This window comes from Lontra canadensis, unplaced genomic scaffold (assembly GCF_010015895.1).
Source record: "Lontra canadensis isolate GAN:19392208 unplaced genomic scaffold, GSC_riverotter_1.0 scaffold100, whole genome shotgun sequence".
Classification (NCBI taxonomy): domain Eukaryota; kingdom Metazoa; phylum Chordata; class Mammalia; order Carnivora; family Mustelidae; genus Lontra; species Lontra canadensis.
In genome coordinates this window covers 4,027,912-4,046,396 of record NW_022631094.1, presented here as the reverse complement: position 1 = coordinate 4,046,396, position 18,485 = coordinate 4,027,912, and the positions used below count along the sequence as shown (strand labels likewise).

Below are 18,485 nucleotides of genomic sequence, written 5' to 3'. Positions count from 1 at the left end.
GAAACGTAAAATTTGCAGTGGGAAGTACTCATGATAATAGAAAGAAGCAAGAACATCATGAAACGTGAAATACTGAAGAAAATATTTTTGATATTTTAGGAGGTACACCAAGCTCATGTGGAGAAGGGAAAATATTTTCTTAAGTTCCCAATCTTAAAAAATGAAGATAGAGCGTGCAGGATTTTCCTGGCCTAATTATTTAAATCCTTTTAAAAACCCAGACTGCTCTCAGTCAGCAGCATTCTATCGCATACATATCACACTATTTCTGTAGTTTGGACGTACGTTTCCAAATATTGCATTCATTTATAAGGATGTTCTTATTTATTCAGAAAGCTCTGGTGCCAAGGTGGCAGGAATTCATTTATTTAACAATTCAATTTCCATGTAAAGAAAAACCAGTCAATACATTTGTGCATTTAACATGATACTCACTCTCCAAAAGCCACGAGGAAATAAATGAATCTCGTTTATTGCAACAAATATGGAAGGCATCTTATATGATCTCCATCTACACATTCCTGTGTTCTCTGGGCAGTTAGACAAAAAGAAGGAGGCAGGAATAGGTAATTTGAGGTTTCTATATCTGCTAAAATTCAACTGTGATTATCAGCTTCTATAATACAATAATCCAGCCCCCTTAGTCTAAGAACATGGTTGCTTTCAAGAAGAATTTACATGAGCATGTTTATCTACTTACCTTTCTTTGAAGTGTGTAGGTTTATAATATCCTTCTGTGTCATATACAATTCATCTGAATTAAAATCTTTTGTCGAAAGTAATTCGAACAGATTACAAACCAGCTCATTCCATTTCTTTTTAAATACTGGCAATTTTATTAAACCATGCAAAGCGATGTGTTCTTATCCTTAACTTGCATCTAGAAGTATAGTAGTAACAGGATGTCTGGGTGGTTCAGTCGGTTGAGCATCTGCCTTTGGCTCGGGTCACGATCCCAGAGTTCTGGGATCGAGTCCTGCATTGGGCTCCCTGCTCAATGGGGTCTGCTTCTCTCTCTGTGCTTCCTCCCTGCTCATGATCTCTCTCTCTCTCTCTCTCAAATAAATACATAAAATAAAATATTAAAAAAATAAACAAAAGTGTAGTAACAATGGGATAGGATTCTTACTGTCCTGAAAACCTGCAAGGTTATATGAAGGGAATGCTTTCTTCGCATTTCCAAATATGTGCCTCAGCTCCCTGTTTTTCGTCAAGAGGCACCCCTCCCACATACCACACACACACACACACACACACACACACACACACAAAACAGTGTGCCCATGTTCACCAAGAAAGCATTTCACCTCTTGTCACCTCCGAGGATGTGGCTGAAATAGGTGTACCCAACTACGTGTTAAGAATGGTTCCAGTGGGGGCGCCTGGGTGGCTCAGTGGGTTAGGCCGCTGCCTTCGGCTCAGGTCATGATCTCAGGGTCCTGGGATCGAGCCCCGCATCGGGCTCTCTGCTCTGCGGGGAGCCTGCTTCCTCCTCTCTCTCTCTGCCTGCCTCTCTGCCTGCCTGTGATCTCTGTCTGTCAAATAAATAAATAAAATCTTTAAAAAAAAAAAAAAAAAAAGAATGGTTCCAGTGGATACATGCAAGTCACAGCTTCCATTGTGTTAAGGACTTTAGGCGATGCTGGGGACGAATAACGCAATATGCTGAGTGTAACATCTGTGCTCATTCTCCTGTGGTTTGAAAGTAGTCGCCCAGATGCATTTTTCCCATTGTGGGACCCAGGCTGAAATGCATGAAATTAATATAGATTTTTTTTTTTTCACACCACATTTGGATCGCAAAGCAGCACATCTTTAGAGCACAGAATGATGCTGTGCTTTGCCCCTTTCTTCCAAGAGGACCCTGGGAATCCCTAATCATTACATAACATTTCCCCTTTCCTTGTTTTCATTTCCCACCTCCAACACAGAGCTGGTCAGTCCTGCAGAACATCAGCTGTGAATTGTAATTGCAAACAATTCTCTTAAAGAGTAAAAAAAAAAAAAATTTAATGCATTATTTCAAGGCTTTTCCTAAATGATCTTCAAAAAAAAAAAAAAATCAGTATACACTTCCTGGCTGAATGGCCACCTTGAACAGGGAAAACACAGTTGACCAAAGAGTAAATCGTAAAGTTCATTTCATCCGCTCTCGGGAATGACTGGCATCCCTTCGGAGACTGAGTGTTTACACGCATTTTCGGACAGCCAGCTGTACCTAGACAGCCTGTTCTTTGTCTCCTTTCTTGTCTCGGGGGCAGCATTCCTTATAACCTTGGGCGGATGACCGACTTTAATCTCAATAATCCCATCAGCTCCTTGCAGGATTGTTAATGCCAAAGAGAGGAGTTTTTTTGGACACCTGCACTTGCAGATTCTCCATCAGCACATGAAATTCTCATTAACGTGACAGGCCCACCTAGATCCCTGAAGAAATACATGGAAAATCGGTGTAAAAGGACGCCGTCAGGGTTTCCAGGCCAAGAGGCTATGATTTAGACCATTGCCCCCATCTGCAAGTCTTTAGTTTCCAGAAATTCATCCTTGTGTTTGTTTTTGAAACCACGCTTTTAGGAGGAGGGAGAAAAATTAAAGGCTTGACTTACTGGAAAACTAATAATAAACAAGTCATGTGCTCGTGTTAGAATAGACAGATGCTGTTTGAGTACAAATGTGTGTTTATCCGGAGGCATTTAGGGATCTCCTCACTAGTGCAGATGAAACTTCATGAATAACATGGAACCACAGCTTCTGAAACAGAAGTGATACTTTACCTGTGCAGGACGTTTAATATTTTCTGGGTCTTTCAGATTTAAAGTCTTTTTGAACCGCTGATAGATTGGACAGATGTATGTGTCCATAACTGAAGTCACTGCTCCTAGAAAAATTATGCCACCTCACCTGCAGGAGGACCCAGCTCCAGAATCTCTCTCATGAGGCTTGCTTGTGAGACAGCTTCTCAGAGATCCTAAGATGGAAACACAAAGATCGCAAAAAGCCTGAAATCTGCATTCATTTCCTAGCCACACACAGCTATAATTGCAACATCTTTTTTTTTTTTAAGATTTTGTTTATTTGAGAGAGAGAAAGAATGAGAGTGAAAGAGAGAGCATGAGAGGGGAGAGGGTCAGAGGGAGAAGCAGACTCTCCACTGAGCAGGGAGCCGGATACAGGACTCGATTCCAGGACTCCAGGATCATGACCTGAGCCAGAGGCAGTCGCTTAACCAATTGAACCATCCAGGTGTCCTATAATTGCAACATCTTATAAAGACCACACGTTAAATAGGTAAAACCATAGAGAAATATAATTAATGTAGTGAAATTTTGATGTCATTCCTTTTTTAAAAACACAGGAAGGGTATAAGAAAAGTCTAAGACACCAGATACATAAACACCCAATGTATAAACATCCTGTGCGCATCACGCTTACACATAACTTAGCTCCAAAGCAAAAAGTTTGCATGAGGTTGGCAGCATGACTGATACGGTGAAAAAATTTTTCAAGTCCTGCTGTTCTCTGCTGTCCTGTTAAGTCTGGGGTGACTTCTGGGAGGAAGGACACATACTAAGCTACTGAGAGGTCATTTGAGAAATAAGTAAAAAGGAATCCTTCACACAGCATGAGCCGAGCCAATGAAACTCATTACTCAGCCGACTTCAGCGTCACGTAGTAGACTTTTCAAAGAACTGGGAAGTGTATGAGTAGTTGTACTATTTGCAGTTATAAACACCAAGATGGAAATAATCACCTTCCTAGCTTACGTGTACAAGTTAGTTGCTCAGACACTAACTTCAACTTTAACGACAGGCAGTTGGCTTTTGTTTGGAAGAAAGGAGTTTCAGGCCTTGCCGGCAAGGCTGGACTGACACAACGTTGAATTTAAATTCAACAGAATATTTGAGCATCTGCTAAGGATGAGACACTATAGATAAGGGCCAGGTGCATTTGAAATGAAAGATTCTGTCCATTCTTCAAAAGAGTTACAATCTGGGTACCACAGGCAAAACCACACACATACACACACACAATTACCCAAGTGACTAAAAGAAAAAAAAATATTGGGGTCACATTCTTATGGTTAATGTGCATACAAATGCTTCATAATGATCCTCATAATAACTGTGGGTTGCCCACTAAATGGAGTGAGCCTTGGCATTTTTGTTGGCGAGAGAAGACTAAGGCTTGGGGTGGTTAATTAACTCACGTAACATCGTCCAGGTCACTTTTTAACGTCAAAGCCACTGAAGTATTTCTGGGGTGTGTGCTTTATGTCCCCACATGCTGTCTGCATCCCCCCCAATTTTTTTCCCTGTAGTCTAGAATGTATTGAGCATTTTTAATGCAGTCTACCTGCTCTGTATGGAGATTGATTGTCTACTTGACTTTTTCCCTCACTGGGTAAAGGGCAGGAATCTGGGAACCTTCCCTCTCTTTCACCTAAGTATCCAGCACTTATTTGTGTGATAAATGAGTAATTGCTGGTCACCAGCTTCCCTCCACAGAAACAAAAATACCATTATACGCTTGTGGTCTGAACTCATTGCCGGCTCCTTAAATGTTTGAGGCGTGAACGGCATGATTTCAACAGCAGTGTGAATCCCTGAAGTAAACCTAACAATTTTTTTGCCACTTTGCTGAGATGTTTTCTTTTAAATGTAGAAATGAAGATAGGGCAAGACCGGACCGTGGCGTGTGCCATTAGGGCCCCGGAGAAAAGTCCCTGACTCATGCAGAGTGAGGCTGAGGTGTGTCCCCAGGAATGCTGGGAGTCCCAGAGGCAGGAAAAGTGTTCACTGCAACACATTTACCCCAACAATGCCATGCACACTCATGAGCAGAAAGCTCCATTACAAGTAGGCTTTCCTTGCCTCTCTGTCACCAGCCAGGCCGTTCCTGGCCTGGACCTGTGGACCACATGAAGGCCCACGCAAAAGGTGATGTGTGGTGGGGGGAGGGGGCAGGTTGGACCCTGAAACTTGCCCTCTAAAAGCAGCTCTGCCAGGAGATATTAGATAGAAGGAAAATATTCATCATATCAGATATTTCGAAACACAGGCATCTGGGTGGGATATTTTTCCAGCTGATTCTGCCTTGAGCTCATCAGTCTTGGCCCCTTCCCTGGCCAAAGTGTTACCCTATCTTACAAGATCGGGTGTGAATGACTAGATTGACCTCTCTTCCTTAAAGCCCATTTTTCTCTTTCTTCAGGGAATCTTTCTTCTTTGGGATCCCATAATGCCTCCTTGGTCAGCATGGTGGCACTTTTTACTTTGTCTTGTATTATCATTATTTCCACATAGGCCTACTTGCTTCCAGAACCTGGAAAACAATAAACGTGTGTTGAGTTTAATGGACTAGATGCTTCTATCTGGATACTCAGTATCCTTCGGTTTAATTTCACACTTGGAGTTCAGGTACCCATGTCATGTGCAGCACGGTGATTGTGTAAGACACATGTGAGCATGCTCCCTGCTCCCTTCGTTAGCTTGTAGTTTGCCCCCAGATGTTTTAGTAAGAAGAGCAATAATCAATGTTTCTCTCCATAGTATAGTCCTACTGAAATTATGCACAGAGATAATAAATTGTGCTAAGTTGTAAAATGGTTGTAATCCAGACCATCCGTTATCCATCCTTCCATACTGTACCTTTTTGGTTTGGGCAGAGACAGATATCAGGAGCCAGATATCTGTCTACACAGTCTGCTCGATCTCACAGCATAGCTAGTGTTACATCCCTGCGGTCAGATAGATCAGTACCCCTGGACCTGCCAGTTTGCTCATGCCGACCTCCCGCATGCAATCTCCTAGTAGAAGACTTAGGTCTTCTACTAGGAGAATACTTTCCGAGTTTTTGTAGGTCTTATACATAAGCAATTAACAGGAGGAACCGAGAGTTATGGCGGGAGAGCATCTCGCCAGCGCGTGCCCTCCATGTAGTAGACACTGACTGCATCTTTGCTGTGAACCCATTTAGCAAGAGCACAGCTCTCCCATTAGGCTTGTCACTAGGAGACCTACACAGTGTTTATACATATTTGAACTGGTTACAACTATTTCTAACCTGTAGCATACTTCCTTTTCTCTCTTAAGAAATCCCAATTAAACAATTTTTACTGTAACATTTTTAAGTTGAATTCTTTTTTTTTAATTTTTTTTTTTTTATTTGACAGACAGATCACAAGTAGGCAGAGAGGCAGGCAGAGAGAGAGAGGAGGAGGAGGCAGGCTCCCCGCTGAGCAGAGAGCCCGATGCGGGACTCGATCCCAGAACCCTGAGATCATGACCTGAGCTGAAGGCAGAGGCTTTAACCACTGAGCCACCCAGGCGCCCTTTAAGTTGAATTCTTAACGGGGTTTCTAGAAATTGCATTTGTCTGTTCTGAATACTTGTCCTCTTCCCACATCAAAGGATTAGGCTCAGGTTTTAAATTTAATGTAACTTACAAACATGCATTCAAAAAATGTTAATTGGAAGTACTAAGTCCCTGAGTCCTTTACTGCCCAGCAAGAGTCCCTGAAAATCTTAGTTAGAAAAGGGTTTTTTTTGTGTGTGTGTCGTCTTTGTGACTGAGCTGTTGAAGGTTTCAGAGGTACCCGTGTGCAAGGTGACATGATATTGAAGCAATGAAGCTTCTTCATTTTAAAGAAGAAAGGAATTCACAGGCATGTGTATGTCTTAAGAAGATTAATATCTTTTCTCATGGGGGTTTAACCAGCCTTTCTCTTCATCTCTACTGGAGAGTTTCAACTGGTCTTAGATGTTTATTTGTATTCCAGAGTCTAGAGAAACCCTAACACATTTCACTTTCTCCTTCTTTTTTATCAGAATAGATTGCATCCTGATGTCCAGATTTTACAGGTTTCTCATGTAAGAAAGGAATTAAATGGAATATCTGTCTGTATTTTTCTGTACACAATTATATCTGTCCAAGAAAATATGGAAGGAAAAAAAAACTCAGGTTTCGCAGAGGGTATGTGAAGACTTTTTGCCCGTACATGTCTTAAATATGTTTCATAAACTAAAGTTGAGCATTTTTGGGGTGGGCGTCCCAGTTCCAAACCAAAGGTCTTCAAAGCCTGATGCTGTCTCCATCACACTGCGGAAATGTAGACCAGCAGTGGTCCCTCTATTCTAGAACATTTGATCTTTATGGTTTCTATACTGGAGTGATTTGAGTAGCTGGATTTTGGAAATGTCTGTAGTTGAAATACGAAAGTATTAACCTGCTGCACTGAGTCCCTTTTGTTTCTTTTTTTGTCTGTGCCACTTGCCAATTTTAACAACTACAGCAGATTTTACTATTTAAACAGAACCAGATGGAACTCCAGTTCAAAGAATGTATCAGAATTAAATATTTCTTTTTAATTAGTTGCTTCTGATTTATGCAAAAAAAAAATGAGATCTAAAGAATGTGCAATGAATTCAGACACAGAGGAGCCCACGTAAACATTATCTGTCTTTATCAGACAAAAAAGACCAAGGTCAGCCCTTATTTGGGGACTTAGTTTTTCTTGCCCCTTTTCTTGTTCTTGTGCTATAAGGACAGTGGAAAGTCTAGGAAACAGGCTTTCCACCGCATTTGTGCTGTGACAGCCTTATCTAATGTTATTCTAAGTGGCTGGCTCATAGCTTCCGAAAGAATTCATCTTTCGTTCACGTAGTATTGTTTTACTACCAGAGTTTTGTTACAACCAGTAGTTTGTTTCCATCCAAGGAAAGGCTTTCCTTTAATTTAGCAATGAAAAAGAGAGGGGGAGAGAGATTAATTCAGGCAATTAAGACCAGAAAAGAAAATTGGCAAGGAACTTCCTGCATTACACTTTTCTCATACTTGGATATTTTTACTCTTTACCAGCATTTTAAAAACGTTTCCTCATTCATTATCGTTTGCTAACAATGATCCATCTCTACGATCTTGTTTTTCAACAGCGTAACTGAATCATTTGCAATGGTTTGCTTTCTGGTAGTCAGTATAAATGTTAAACCCATGGTCAAGGTCATCATAAAGGGTTTCAAATTCTCTATAATTATACAAAATTGTATTTTTTAAGAAGAAGAATCAGATTTTTTTTTATTATTGAGGAAGTAATCTCTTTCTTTCGATAATCACTACATTTTGCAACAGGAATGGGGCAACAGCCTGGGTGTAGTGTTTGTACATGGGCCATGGATCTGATCTGGGTGAGTCCCAGCTCAGTCACTGGTGAGTTATGTGACTCTGGACAGGGTCCACACATCTCTTTGTTCCTCAGTTGCTTTGTCCATAAAACCTTCCATGTGTGACTGTTGTGAGAACTGAAAGAGGTAATGATTGTAAATTTAGCCCTTAGTAAATGCCTGACACAGAGGGATTGCCCTATGATTTTTCTATTAATATAGTATTAATATAGTAACTTTAGCCATCAGTATTTTTTTATGTGATACAGTAATAGTAAAAAAATACATAAAGAGATAGAGAACTATGTCACTGGCTATAAAGTGATTATATTCCAGTTGGTAACTCTACAAAGTCCAAGAGGTTAAGGAACGCAAGGATCAGATGCTTGAATTAAGCCCACAGATCCTAGAACAGCACTGATGTTCAAATGCTCAGCCTCTATCAGAAAACATGTGTGTTATCTAAGGAAATGAGACAATTGTTTAAAAATATTTTCTTTAGCTTAGAGTGTCTAGTGATGAATTAAACAGCTCTTTGAGTCATCAGAGATGCTCTAAAAAAAAAATCCGACATGTTCCCCCCGCTTCAAAATATTTTCCTGTTTTTAATCAGACTTCAGTCCTTTGTCCTGTATTTTTTCAGGCTCTTGTCTTGACCTGCTTTGGGAATGTTAAGAGCTGGTAAACGCTCCCTGCCCAATGCTAGCTCAATGGGAAGTATTTTATTGAGCAAGACAGATTTTCATTTTAGAAATGAGGCTTTCCACATTATGACATTACCAATAGCTGGTTATGTATATTACAGAAAGCCACGATATTCATTTCATGGCTCGGAGGCTGCATGCTGGTGTTTAACCAGCAGTTCGCAGAGGTTTGCTACATGATTAACTACACAATGCTGAAACGTGCGCTTTGTCCTCAAATGATTCCCAGTAGAAAGTGTGCTTCTCCTGGCTTCTCTTTATCTGGGGAATGTGTTTCCTGTCATTACTAAGACAATGCCATGGCCGTAAAGAGCATGTGGATTATACACATAGACATCTTCCAACAAAGAGCGAGTTGGGATCGTGGTCAAGGTCCATGCCATGGGAGGGGCCCTCACCCCCACAGGAGCAGCTAGGACCCCATCCCTGGCCCCCCAGAAGCAGGTGAGGACCTCTGTTTTCTTCTACGAGTGTGCCTCTCCCCAAACCCAAGATGAAAGTTGGGCTTTCCTCTTCTGTATCTGCAGTCTAGCTATATTGTCTCCTTGGGGGTGGAGCACAGTGAAAGTGAGACGTGGGTAGACATTCTAGCAACAGTGTTAGAATTTTATATTTGCATTGGAAACAGGATATAGTATTGGGTCACTTCTGCTGATGGGGCTACATAAGCTAACTTAGAGAGTGGCCGTGAGAGTTCAAAAGGAGTGCGCTAGACTCCTATAAAATAGTCTACATTCGACCAGATAAGTACCAGATGTTTATGTTCGTCACACACACAGAGTGAAGCATTTGACAATTTTAGCAAGTGCATTGATGCACGGCTCCGTACATCCCCCGCCTCCCATCCTCACACCCCCTCACCATCACCCTTAATGTTAAACAGAAGTGCATCAAACTCAGATGTGAAATCACATCCATCTTCCAATTAAAAATAAAGCAGCTGTGAAATAATGATATTCTTTCAAAATGAGAAGATAGTGATTGGAACAGAGCTGATTGGATTTAGGGAAAGCAGGTTACTTAATTATGGTTATTGTGTGTCTGAGTTTTTATGGAAAGAAAGGAAGTATTGTTCAGGACGATGAACCCTCCAAAACACAGAGGGGTGGCATTATGTAAAACCATTCTGGGGTTGTAGCTTTGTCTTTCCAGCTGCCTGTCTTGGGTCGCCAATCTTGTCTATTATGATGTGAGGTTGGTGAGAGCTCATCATAATTCAAAAAGCTAACCCACCAAGAGGATGGCCAGTGGCTGATTTTGAATAGTCTTCATGAAAACTAATTATGTTGGCTTGAAAATGACCAGAGAATACTCTTAAAAGAGCAATACACTTCTTAAAAATAAATAAATAAATAAAAACGAAGAGCGATACACTTCTTGACAAATAAGGGCTACAGTGGCGAGGGAGACACAATAAGTTGTTTAGGGTCAATTTATTTCTTTCATTCATGTCCTCCTGCTTCCCTCTGTACTTCCTGCTCCTTCTTCTCACCAGAACATTCTTTGCCTTTTGTGCCATTTGCCAACTTCTACTGTGTATCCTCCAACACCTGTCTTAGACATCAGAGTCCACTGCAAAATGTCTGCAGTGCCCCGACTTCCACGTGTCTGCGTAAAACGTTGACTCCTTCCTCCGAGCAGTGCCCCATTCTGTCATCGTGTGTGTGTGTGTGTGTGTGTGTGTGTTTCTCACACCCATACTGCTTTTTTGTCCTCACCACTTACATAGAACTTAGAGGAGAAGAGGTACGAAGTGTCCACTGAGTGAATGTCAATTAAGTTGAATAAAAATGTTCACAGGTAGTGGACCAATCAAACAGATTATGCAAAAGCCTCGCTGTGGAATATAATCCGAAGCCGTTGGAAAATACTTTGGATATAAAAATCTAGCCATCCAACTAAGCAAAAAGCAAGTTCTCAAACCTAGAGGTAATACAACCTCATTTTGCTAATGATAAAACATACATACAGCATCCACATGTATTTTGCATGGAAAAGAATATTCTGGAACGCTCTTATCGGTGACTATTTCTGAATGTTGGTCTTACGGAGATTCTATTTTCTTCTTTAATCTTTTCTGCCTCTTATACATTTTCACTAGGTAGCTATTACTTTTCTCTATCAAAAAACAGACACTGCCTAGAAGAAATCACAAAATTCTGGATGGAAGTAGAACAAAAACACAGCATGATAAGTTCAGTGGTAGAGATGCAAGCCATGCACCAAGCTTCCCCAGGGGGAAGAAGGGACTTCGCATTCTGCCTACCAGACCAGGAAGAGGGAAAAGTGATTTGTAGTCAGAAAAGAGGAAAAGGTTATTTTAGGTCAAGAGAACTTCATGTGGCAAGTCAGGGAAACAGGGCTTATCTTGTGTGAGGAGTAACAAATAATTTAATGTGGCTGGAAGATGCAGTTGTAGAGCAGGTGGGACTCCGAAGGTCAACGGAGGCCAATGTCATGATTAGCAGAGCCGACTTCACTGGTGAGAGGAGTGTAAACACCCAGGCTTTAGGCAGTAAGGCCTCTGGGTCTCCTGACACAACGCGGGAAGTGTGAGCGGCAGGGCTTCTGAGGCTGATGGCAACGCATCTCTGCCAAAGCCGAACGCTGTGAGGGCATTCCTTGAAGATACCTAGGGAGAAAAGACTTGAAAGAACTTCGCTGGTACTGCTGGGGAGAGCTCCCACGGTGCTAGGGAGGCTGTGTCTTGTTAGAGTTCTGGGTACCATCCGGTTTTAATTGCAAAAGTTCAGGCCCCAGCCCTAATCATTTGGGAGGTTGTCATTCATCCTTGCTAAACCCAGTGGCAGTAATGTGAGGAAGAAAAATGAAATGAAATTTCAAGTATCCCAGTGTGGGATAAATAAGAGAATCTGCAGAGTTTTAAAGCACAGCAGGAAATTTTATGCAATTACAAGGGGAGGTTGCCAATGCATTTCATTGCTATTGAGAAAGGAAAATATTGTTTTCTTTTTTTACAAGGGATTCATGCATATGTTTTGGGGCCTTTCTATCTGGGATGCTGGACATCTCCCGTGTTGGATACCTGGTTAATTCCTGTCAGTTACTCCCTCCTTTAAAGTCCATTGTTTCTAATGCCTAGGATTTTTCTAGTTGACAACCAATTAACTACTTTCCTACCTGGTAACCAAATTTTACCCTAAAAACAAAATTTAAAAATTAGCAGAAGGGACAGCCCAGGGATGAAGTTCTAGAGTTATTTCAAATCAGCCTGAGCTGAATATGCACTCTTGGGGATTTAATCATTTCCAAACTGAAGAGCCATTTGTAAGTTGGACAGGAAGAGTTTATTTAAATAGCTCTGCTTCATGCTCCCTTGGACGTCACGATTTTAAGGGCCCTTCAGCTTGAAAGTGGATATGGCATTGGGCATGACTCAATGGATAGTCAGTAAAGCACTAAGTGTTCTGAGAGCATTTGAAAACAGTTGAAATTGTGGAGTGCAACCAAGTCCAGAGTGCCCATTAACTTACAGACTGAAGCGTTAGGAAATCAAGAGAGTTTTTGCAGCAACTTAAAATCCCCTGATTATTTGCCTGAAGTAGAGTTACATTTAGGGTTCCCAGATAACATAGAGAACATCCAGTTAAATTTGAGTTTCAAGTAAACGAATGACCAGCTCTTAGTATGCCCCAAGATTGCACGGGACATACATGTATGAAAAATAGGTGTTGTTCCTCTGAAATTCAAATTTAATGGAACAGACTCTATTTTTATTTGCCAAATCCAGGAAACGTGGACTGCCTCCCTTTTTTGAAATTTGTGTACAAATTCATACAAAGTCTTATGGCTCACATGTGAAAAAAATTCAAGTTTCAGTTAATGAGGAGAGGTGCTTGGTAAAAATGTGTGGGGTAAATATTTATTTGTTAAATTAAGATTAAAGCACCTACCATCATTATCCTAAACTCTTAATTTCTATTCAAGCCTTCCTCTTTTTTCTTCTTAAATCTGGCAAAAACCTAAGCCTAAACTTTGTATCTTTAAAATCAAGTAAATGAAATAAGGACAGTTTTACGTTGAATGGTGCTCCCTTCCTTTCCAGATGAAATCTCCTATTGTTAAATTGTGTAACTTCAAGTTGGCTTTTATGGGCTAGTGATATAGCTGTTTTTCCTGGATGTAACTTTTTGTTCAGTTTTTGAAGTGAATTGGCAACATGTTGATCTAACTACTCCAAGGGCCTTCAGGAAAAAGCAATTCATGAAAGACAATAGTCATTCTTCATGAGGCTGACTGTACATAAAATGGAAATTCTTTAGGTGTTCATGGCCTATAGGACCAGAGGGTTAATTGGAATTTTGTTTTCTGAAAATTGGGTTGTCAGGCAGTAAGTGGAAAACAGGCGTCAGAAGTGCTGGAGGTGGGTAGGGGGTATGTTTGGGGTTTTTTATTTTTGTTTTTTTGGCTTTTGTTACTGTTCTCTTTGGAAAATGACATTCTCTTACCTCTTAATAATGAAAGTGCTGTTGAAACATCTTGTTAATGTTGAGTAGTTGTAATGTGCAGTTACTTTCTGTGTCCTTTAAAAAGTATTTGCTGTATGCTTGGGTATCATTTCTTTAAAGTATCTGCATTATACACAAATAAAATAGGTAGAAGTTATATTAAATAGAGGGAAACAATTTTAAGCAAAAAAAAAAAAATCAAATGTATCCTTAAGAAGAAATTAAATATATTTTGAACATATAGAAACTAGTAATGATTTTTGTTTTAAGATTATTCTTGGTTACTAATGATGGAAATAAGAAAAGAATAAGAAAGAAAAAAAACAAAACTATAGTTGACCCTTGAACAACCTGGGTTTGAGCTGTGAGGGTACACTAATAAGTGGATTTTTTTATAGTATGATACTGTAAGTGGCTGTCCTTACGATTGCCTTAATAACATTTTCTCTTCTGTAGCTCACTTTATTGTAAGAATATAGAATATAATATGTATATAAAATGTGTCTTGATCCATCATTTATGTTATCTGTGAGGTTTCTGGTCAACAGTAGACTATAAGTAGTTGAGTTTTGGGGGAGTCAGAAGTTAATGTGCTGAGTTTCGACTACGGGGCAGGTTGGCACTCCTAACTCCCCACATTGTTCAAGGGTTAACTGTATTTTACTTTACTGGAAACATGGAATCATTGGAAGTCAGAGATGAAAGGGGCCCTCTGGGTTATCTTGTCCAACTCCTTTATTTAACAAATGAGGACTGGAACCCTAAAGACGAAGTGACTTGCCCAAGGCCTCACAGCTAGCCAGTGGCAGAACCAAACCAAGACTCCTGAATGCCCGATGCTTAGATCTTTGTCCTGCCCTCTCATGTCACAGGGTCACAGGAGCAACCCAAGCCACTGCACACCTCTGGCAGGAAATCATGGACCCTGAGGCTTTGGTCACCCTCTGTCGTCACTGTTGCGATGCCCTCCAAGCAGCCCAACCTTCAGGGGTATGAGATAGGCCAGTGAGAGACAAAAACCAGGCTCTGGTGTTGAGGAACTTCTCCCTTGGAAATTTACAGTCAGAGCTCACCAGCCCCAGACATTGTCACACGGAGGCATCAGTCCTTCCCAGATGATGCCTTGGGATCCACCTGCCTCTGGAGCTGAACTGCAAGAAAGGCCATGGGAAGACAAGGGGAAGGAAGAGATTTAAAGATGAAACAAAAATCCTTACTCTATCTTCCTTGTCTCCCCTTCATTCCAGATTATACATCTCTGGCCCATTTTCCAAACCACAACACTCACGGTGGTTTCAGAGTTGTATCGTATCTGTCTGCAATTGGTTTGTGAGAGGGCAGATACTTCCGAGTGTAATGGGAGCCCATTAGAACTGAGCTCTAGTCCAAGCCTCTCCAAAGTCCAATGTGCAAATTAATCTTGTCTTGATTTTCTAATTGTAAAATGACATATATTACTGTGTTCTTTGAAAAGTATTTTTATTTTGTAAAAGATTGTATTTATTTATTTGAGAGAGAGAGAGAGCACGAGCAAAGACAGAGGGAGAAGCAGGCTCCCTGCTGAGCAAAGAACCTGACATGGGGCTGGATCCCACACCCTGGGATCATGACCTGAGCCAAAGACCAATGCTTAACTGAATGAGCCACCCAGGCGCCCCATACCTGTGCCTTCCTTTAGAAGGAATGGAATGGGGAAGTTAGGGGTTGTTGATGCCAGGTGGAATTAGGGCTTATTGCTCTCAGGTGGATGAAAACTACGCTATGGAACCCACAGGAAAAGCCGTTTCCGGTTATGGTGGTGCAGGGTGAGGGACTGACCATGCTTGTATTGTTTTGCAGGTAGACTTGGGTCTTCTGCGCTTTGTCACAGCTGTTGGGACACAGGGAGCCATTTCAAAGGAAACCAAGAAGAAATATTACGTCAAGACTTACAGAGTAGACATTAGCTCCAACGGGGAAGACTGGATCACCATAAAAGAAGGAAGTAAACCTGTTGTAAGTGTGACTGCCGTTCCCTTCCTGCCCCCACCACCAACTGAGTCTTTGAAATGGATGATCAATTTTTACTTGTTTGTTTGGGAGCTTTCTGTCTGGCCTGGTTTAGTTTTGGATTGATTTAAAATGAAAAGTGCAATTAGAGGTTTATATCTGACCAAGGGGGTCTCATGTTCCCAGATCCAGAAGCCAAGAGGAAATTATACAGATGTTTCCAAGAAAAGTCAATACCAGCCAAATTAAGTGTCAGACTCAAGAATCACTTTAAACCTCTCATGGGATATGGACGGTGCATGGGACAAGCACTGTCCTCTTACAGCCTTAGGTGCATTGTTTGGTTTGGTTTCCCTGTGTTTCTTCCTTCTCTTTCATAGACTCCTTTCTTTCTCTCAGTAATGGGCTGGTTTTAGAAAACTCCTTTTCACCTACCCTCTGTGGCTCACAAACTAATTTACAAGTGTGTTTGGCTGCTTCTGTGAGAATGAATCGAAGGAAAGGCAGTTCTCAGTGTTCTCTCAGATCACGCAAACGACAAGACGCTACCTCCTCACTGCTCTTCACCAAAGAAGCCACACCAGCAGGCCTCGCCCGGGTGCCCTGCCCTAACTCATTTGGAACTGACATATTCTTCTCAGTCTGCCTATTTATTTGAAGTTCCACTTGCTCTGATTGACTAATCAAAAGATTTCTGAGAACTCTTACTCGCTGTCTCCCTCAAATTAAAAGCTTTCCGTGAAGCCAAGTAAAATGCATGGCATTGATAAGGATAGTAGCAAAGATCCAGGTAACTTGAAATTCTGAGTTTGGGAAGAGGCCACTTAATGTGTCTTTGTCTCTCTTTTGAGCATACGTGGCCTGGTTTTCTCCTCCTGGGTCTGGAACTAAGAAAAGCCTCCTGAGTGTGAAGATAATTCCCTTTGATTAGCTGCGAAGCCCCAACTCTTATTGAGGGCAGACAGGATGAAAGTAGATATATAGACAGCTGCCCTGTGGGAGGAAACTTCTATGGACAACAAGTTCAAGGCCACTGTCTAGCCCTGGAGGACATGGAACCAATCCTCCATCTGGGGACGAGAAACCCTCACAGCCAATGCTTTTAAAGCTTTAGCAAGTAAATTTTGACCCTAAGTTTCATGACTTATTCTTGAAGTATTTTTTGGAAGACATGCCTTAGTTTCAAACAAACAAACAAAACACTGATGCCAAAGACATACCAACAAACAAAAGAATCCAGAGAGAGTAAGGAGAACTGACCTCAGGCCTCCAGGCCATTTCTTTAAACATGCGGGCTGTTTCTCCAACATGTCCTCGTCAGCTGTTGGCCATCAGTTGTCTACATGGCCCAGACACCATGACGGGGACGAGTCGGGGAGCACACACAAAGTCTGAGGGGGTGTCTGACAATGCACAGAGCGAGGCCCACAATCCAGAGCATCCTGGGATGCAGAAGGTCTTCCAAAGTGGGAGGCAGATGGGTTAAAGAAGGATTCAGCAAAGATAAGGGTGTGGCGTCCTTCTGAGCACTTTCATTGACGCTAATGCAATCCGATCCTCCACCTGGAGTCTCCTTGCTGTTGCCCACCCTCCTTTCCCTATTCTGTGGAGGCCCTGCTGACCTCCACGTCTTCCCTGCCTTCTTCAGGGAGAGTTGGCCGTAGCTCGTCAAGAGCAGCCTTCAACCAACGACAACTCCAGTCATCCTCTTTATGTTAAATGGAATGTCTGCACTTACATGGTTTTCAGCAAATGTAAAGTTCCCTCAGTGTGAGCCAGAGTTCACCCCCACAGCCTACGCTGGAGCAGGCAGCCCTCTTAACTGACTGCCAGTCTCTCCCTGAAGAGAACTTGTTGACCCTTCAAGCATTACGGCTGGGGACTCTACTCCCTCCGGCAACTATCCATTATTCTTTGTCATACAAAAATGCTCCCATATAGATTGTTTCCCATAGAGATTTGCTGAAGTAGGACAGAAATCTAAAGGCCATCACAGGCCAGGATAAATTATGATATTAAACCATCTCTGGAGAGAGATCAGGCTAACAGCCAACTTTCTAAAGCATTTGACCACCTTCCGTCATGCAGGCCACTTAAGCTAAATGAAGCAAAAACATCATCCCGACTTTTAGAAGTCTTTTCTCCCAGGGTTAAGAACAAGCCCTGGGAAACTGCAGTCCTCCTCTGAGAACTTACCTGGAAAGGTGGGGAGGAGTCCCCAGGCCTCTGAAGGGACCCAGTGACATCCAAGGGACACATCCTGACAGGAATATGGTGTGGCTGTGTGATAAGCAGAACACTAGTAGCTTTTACTTTTCTGTGGGCTCTCCCCAGCACAGAGCTGAAGTAAATGCCAGAGAAGTGGAGGTTTTCAGCTCCTCAGAGAGAGGTCTAGTGCCAGTGTCCCGGCAAGACAGTCTCTGCTCCTCAGAGATCTTGCTGGAGAACGGGGCTGTGGCACCATACCTGGGCAGCGTGGCCCGTGGGGAACTTGTTCATGACTGGCACTTACTACTACATTTGCAGTTACCTGCTTCATCCTTTCCTAGAATAAAATGACTCATGTTTAAAACTAGAGGCAGGGGTCCTGGAAAAGCTGATTTCCAGTTGCGTATCATATAATTCGGCTTTGATTTTGACCACTAAAATGTGATTTGAAAAAAGATGGAAGTTATTACTTAACATTAGGAATAAGATTTTCCATCAAGAAATGGAGTTAAAAGGGGGGAAGCTACTTGCCCAAGTGCTGTAGCTGGGAACATAACCTAGAGTTTTCCAAAAGCCGGACCCTATACTGAACTCCAAAAGTACTCCTTCCAGGGGTTCCTGGGAAAGTAAAGTGGTGTGAGTTCCCGTGAAATGTCTAGAGTATTCTGTAGGTCCGTATGATAGAGTTAATAATCTCCAACTTTTTTGGATGATAGCATGTAGCCTTTAACAAATTTTACCTTTGAGGGGTGCCTGGGTTGTTCAGTCGTTAAGTGTCTGCCTTTAGCTCAGGGCCCTGAGATCAAGCCCCACATCAGGATCCCTGCTCGGTGGGAAGCCTGCTTCTCCCTCTCCCACTCCCCCAGCTTGTGTTCCCTCTCCCGCTGTCTCTCTGTATGTCAAATATATTAAAAAAAAAATTTTTTTAAGTGTTACCTTTGAATAGTGCTTTTGGA

The 18,485-nt window shown here is 41.8% G+C and overlaps 1 protein-coding gene and 1 long non-coding RNA gene across 5 annotated transcripts in view; one reads left to right on the top strand and one right to left on the bottom strand.

Annotated features, from left to right (window-relative positions):
- The window catches only part of NRP1 (neuropilin 1), a 137,145-nt gene that overhangs the window by 80,720 nt on the left and 37,940 nt on the right, over positions 1 to 18,485 (top strand). For all 4 annotated transcript variants that reach the window (XM_032837808.1, XM_032837809.1, XM_032837807.1 and 1 more), the window contains exon 7: positions 15,172 to 15,327. In XM_032837808.1, coding sequence (XP_032693699.1) covers positions 15,172 to 15,327 — 156 coding nt within the window. The remainder of the gene's footprint in view (positions 1 to 15,171; positions 15,328 to 18,485) is intronic.
- Positions 11,449 to 17,602, bottom strand: LOC116855255. The gene is made up of 3 exons (XR_004380317.1): positions 17,518 to 17,602; positions 13,333 to 13,455; positions 11,449 to 11,495 (listed from the first exon to the last, which is right to left on the bottom strand). It is a non-coding gene; the product is annotated as an uncharacterized LOC116855255 (long non-coding RNA).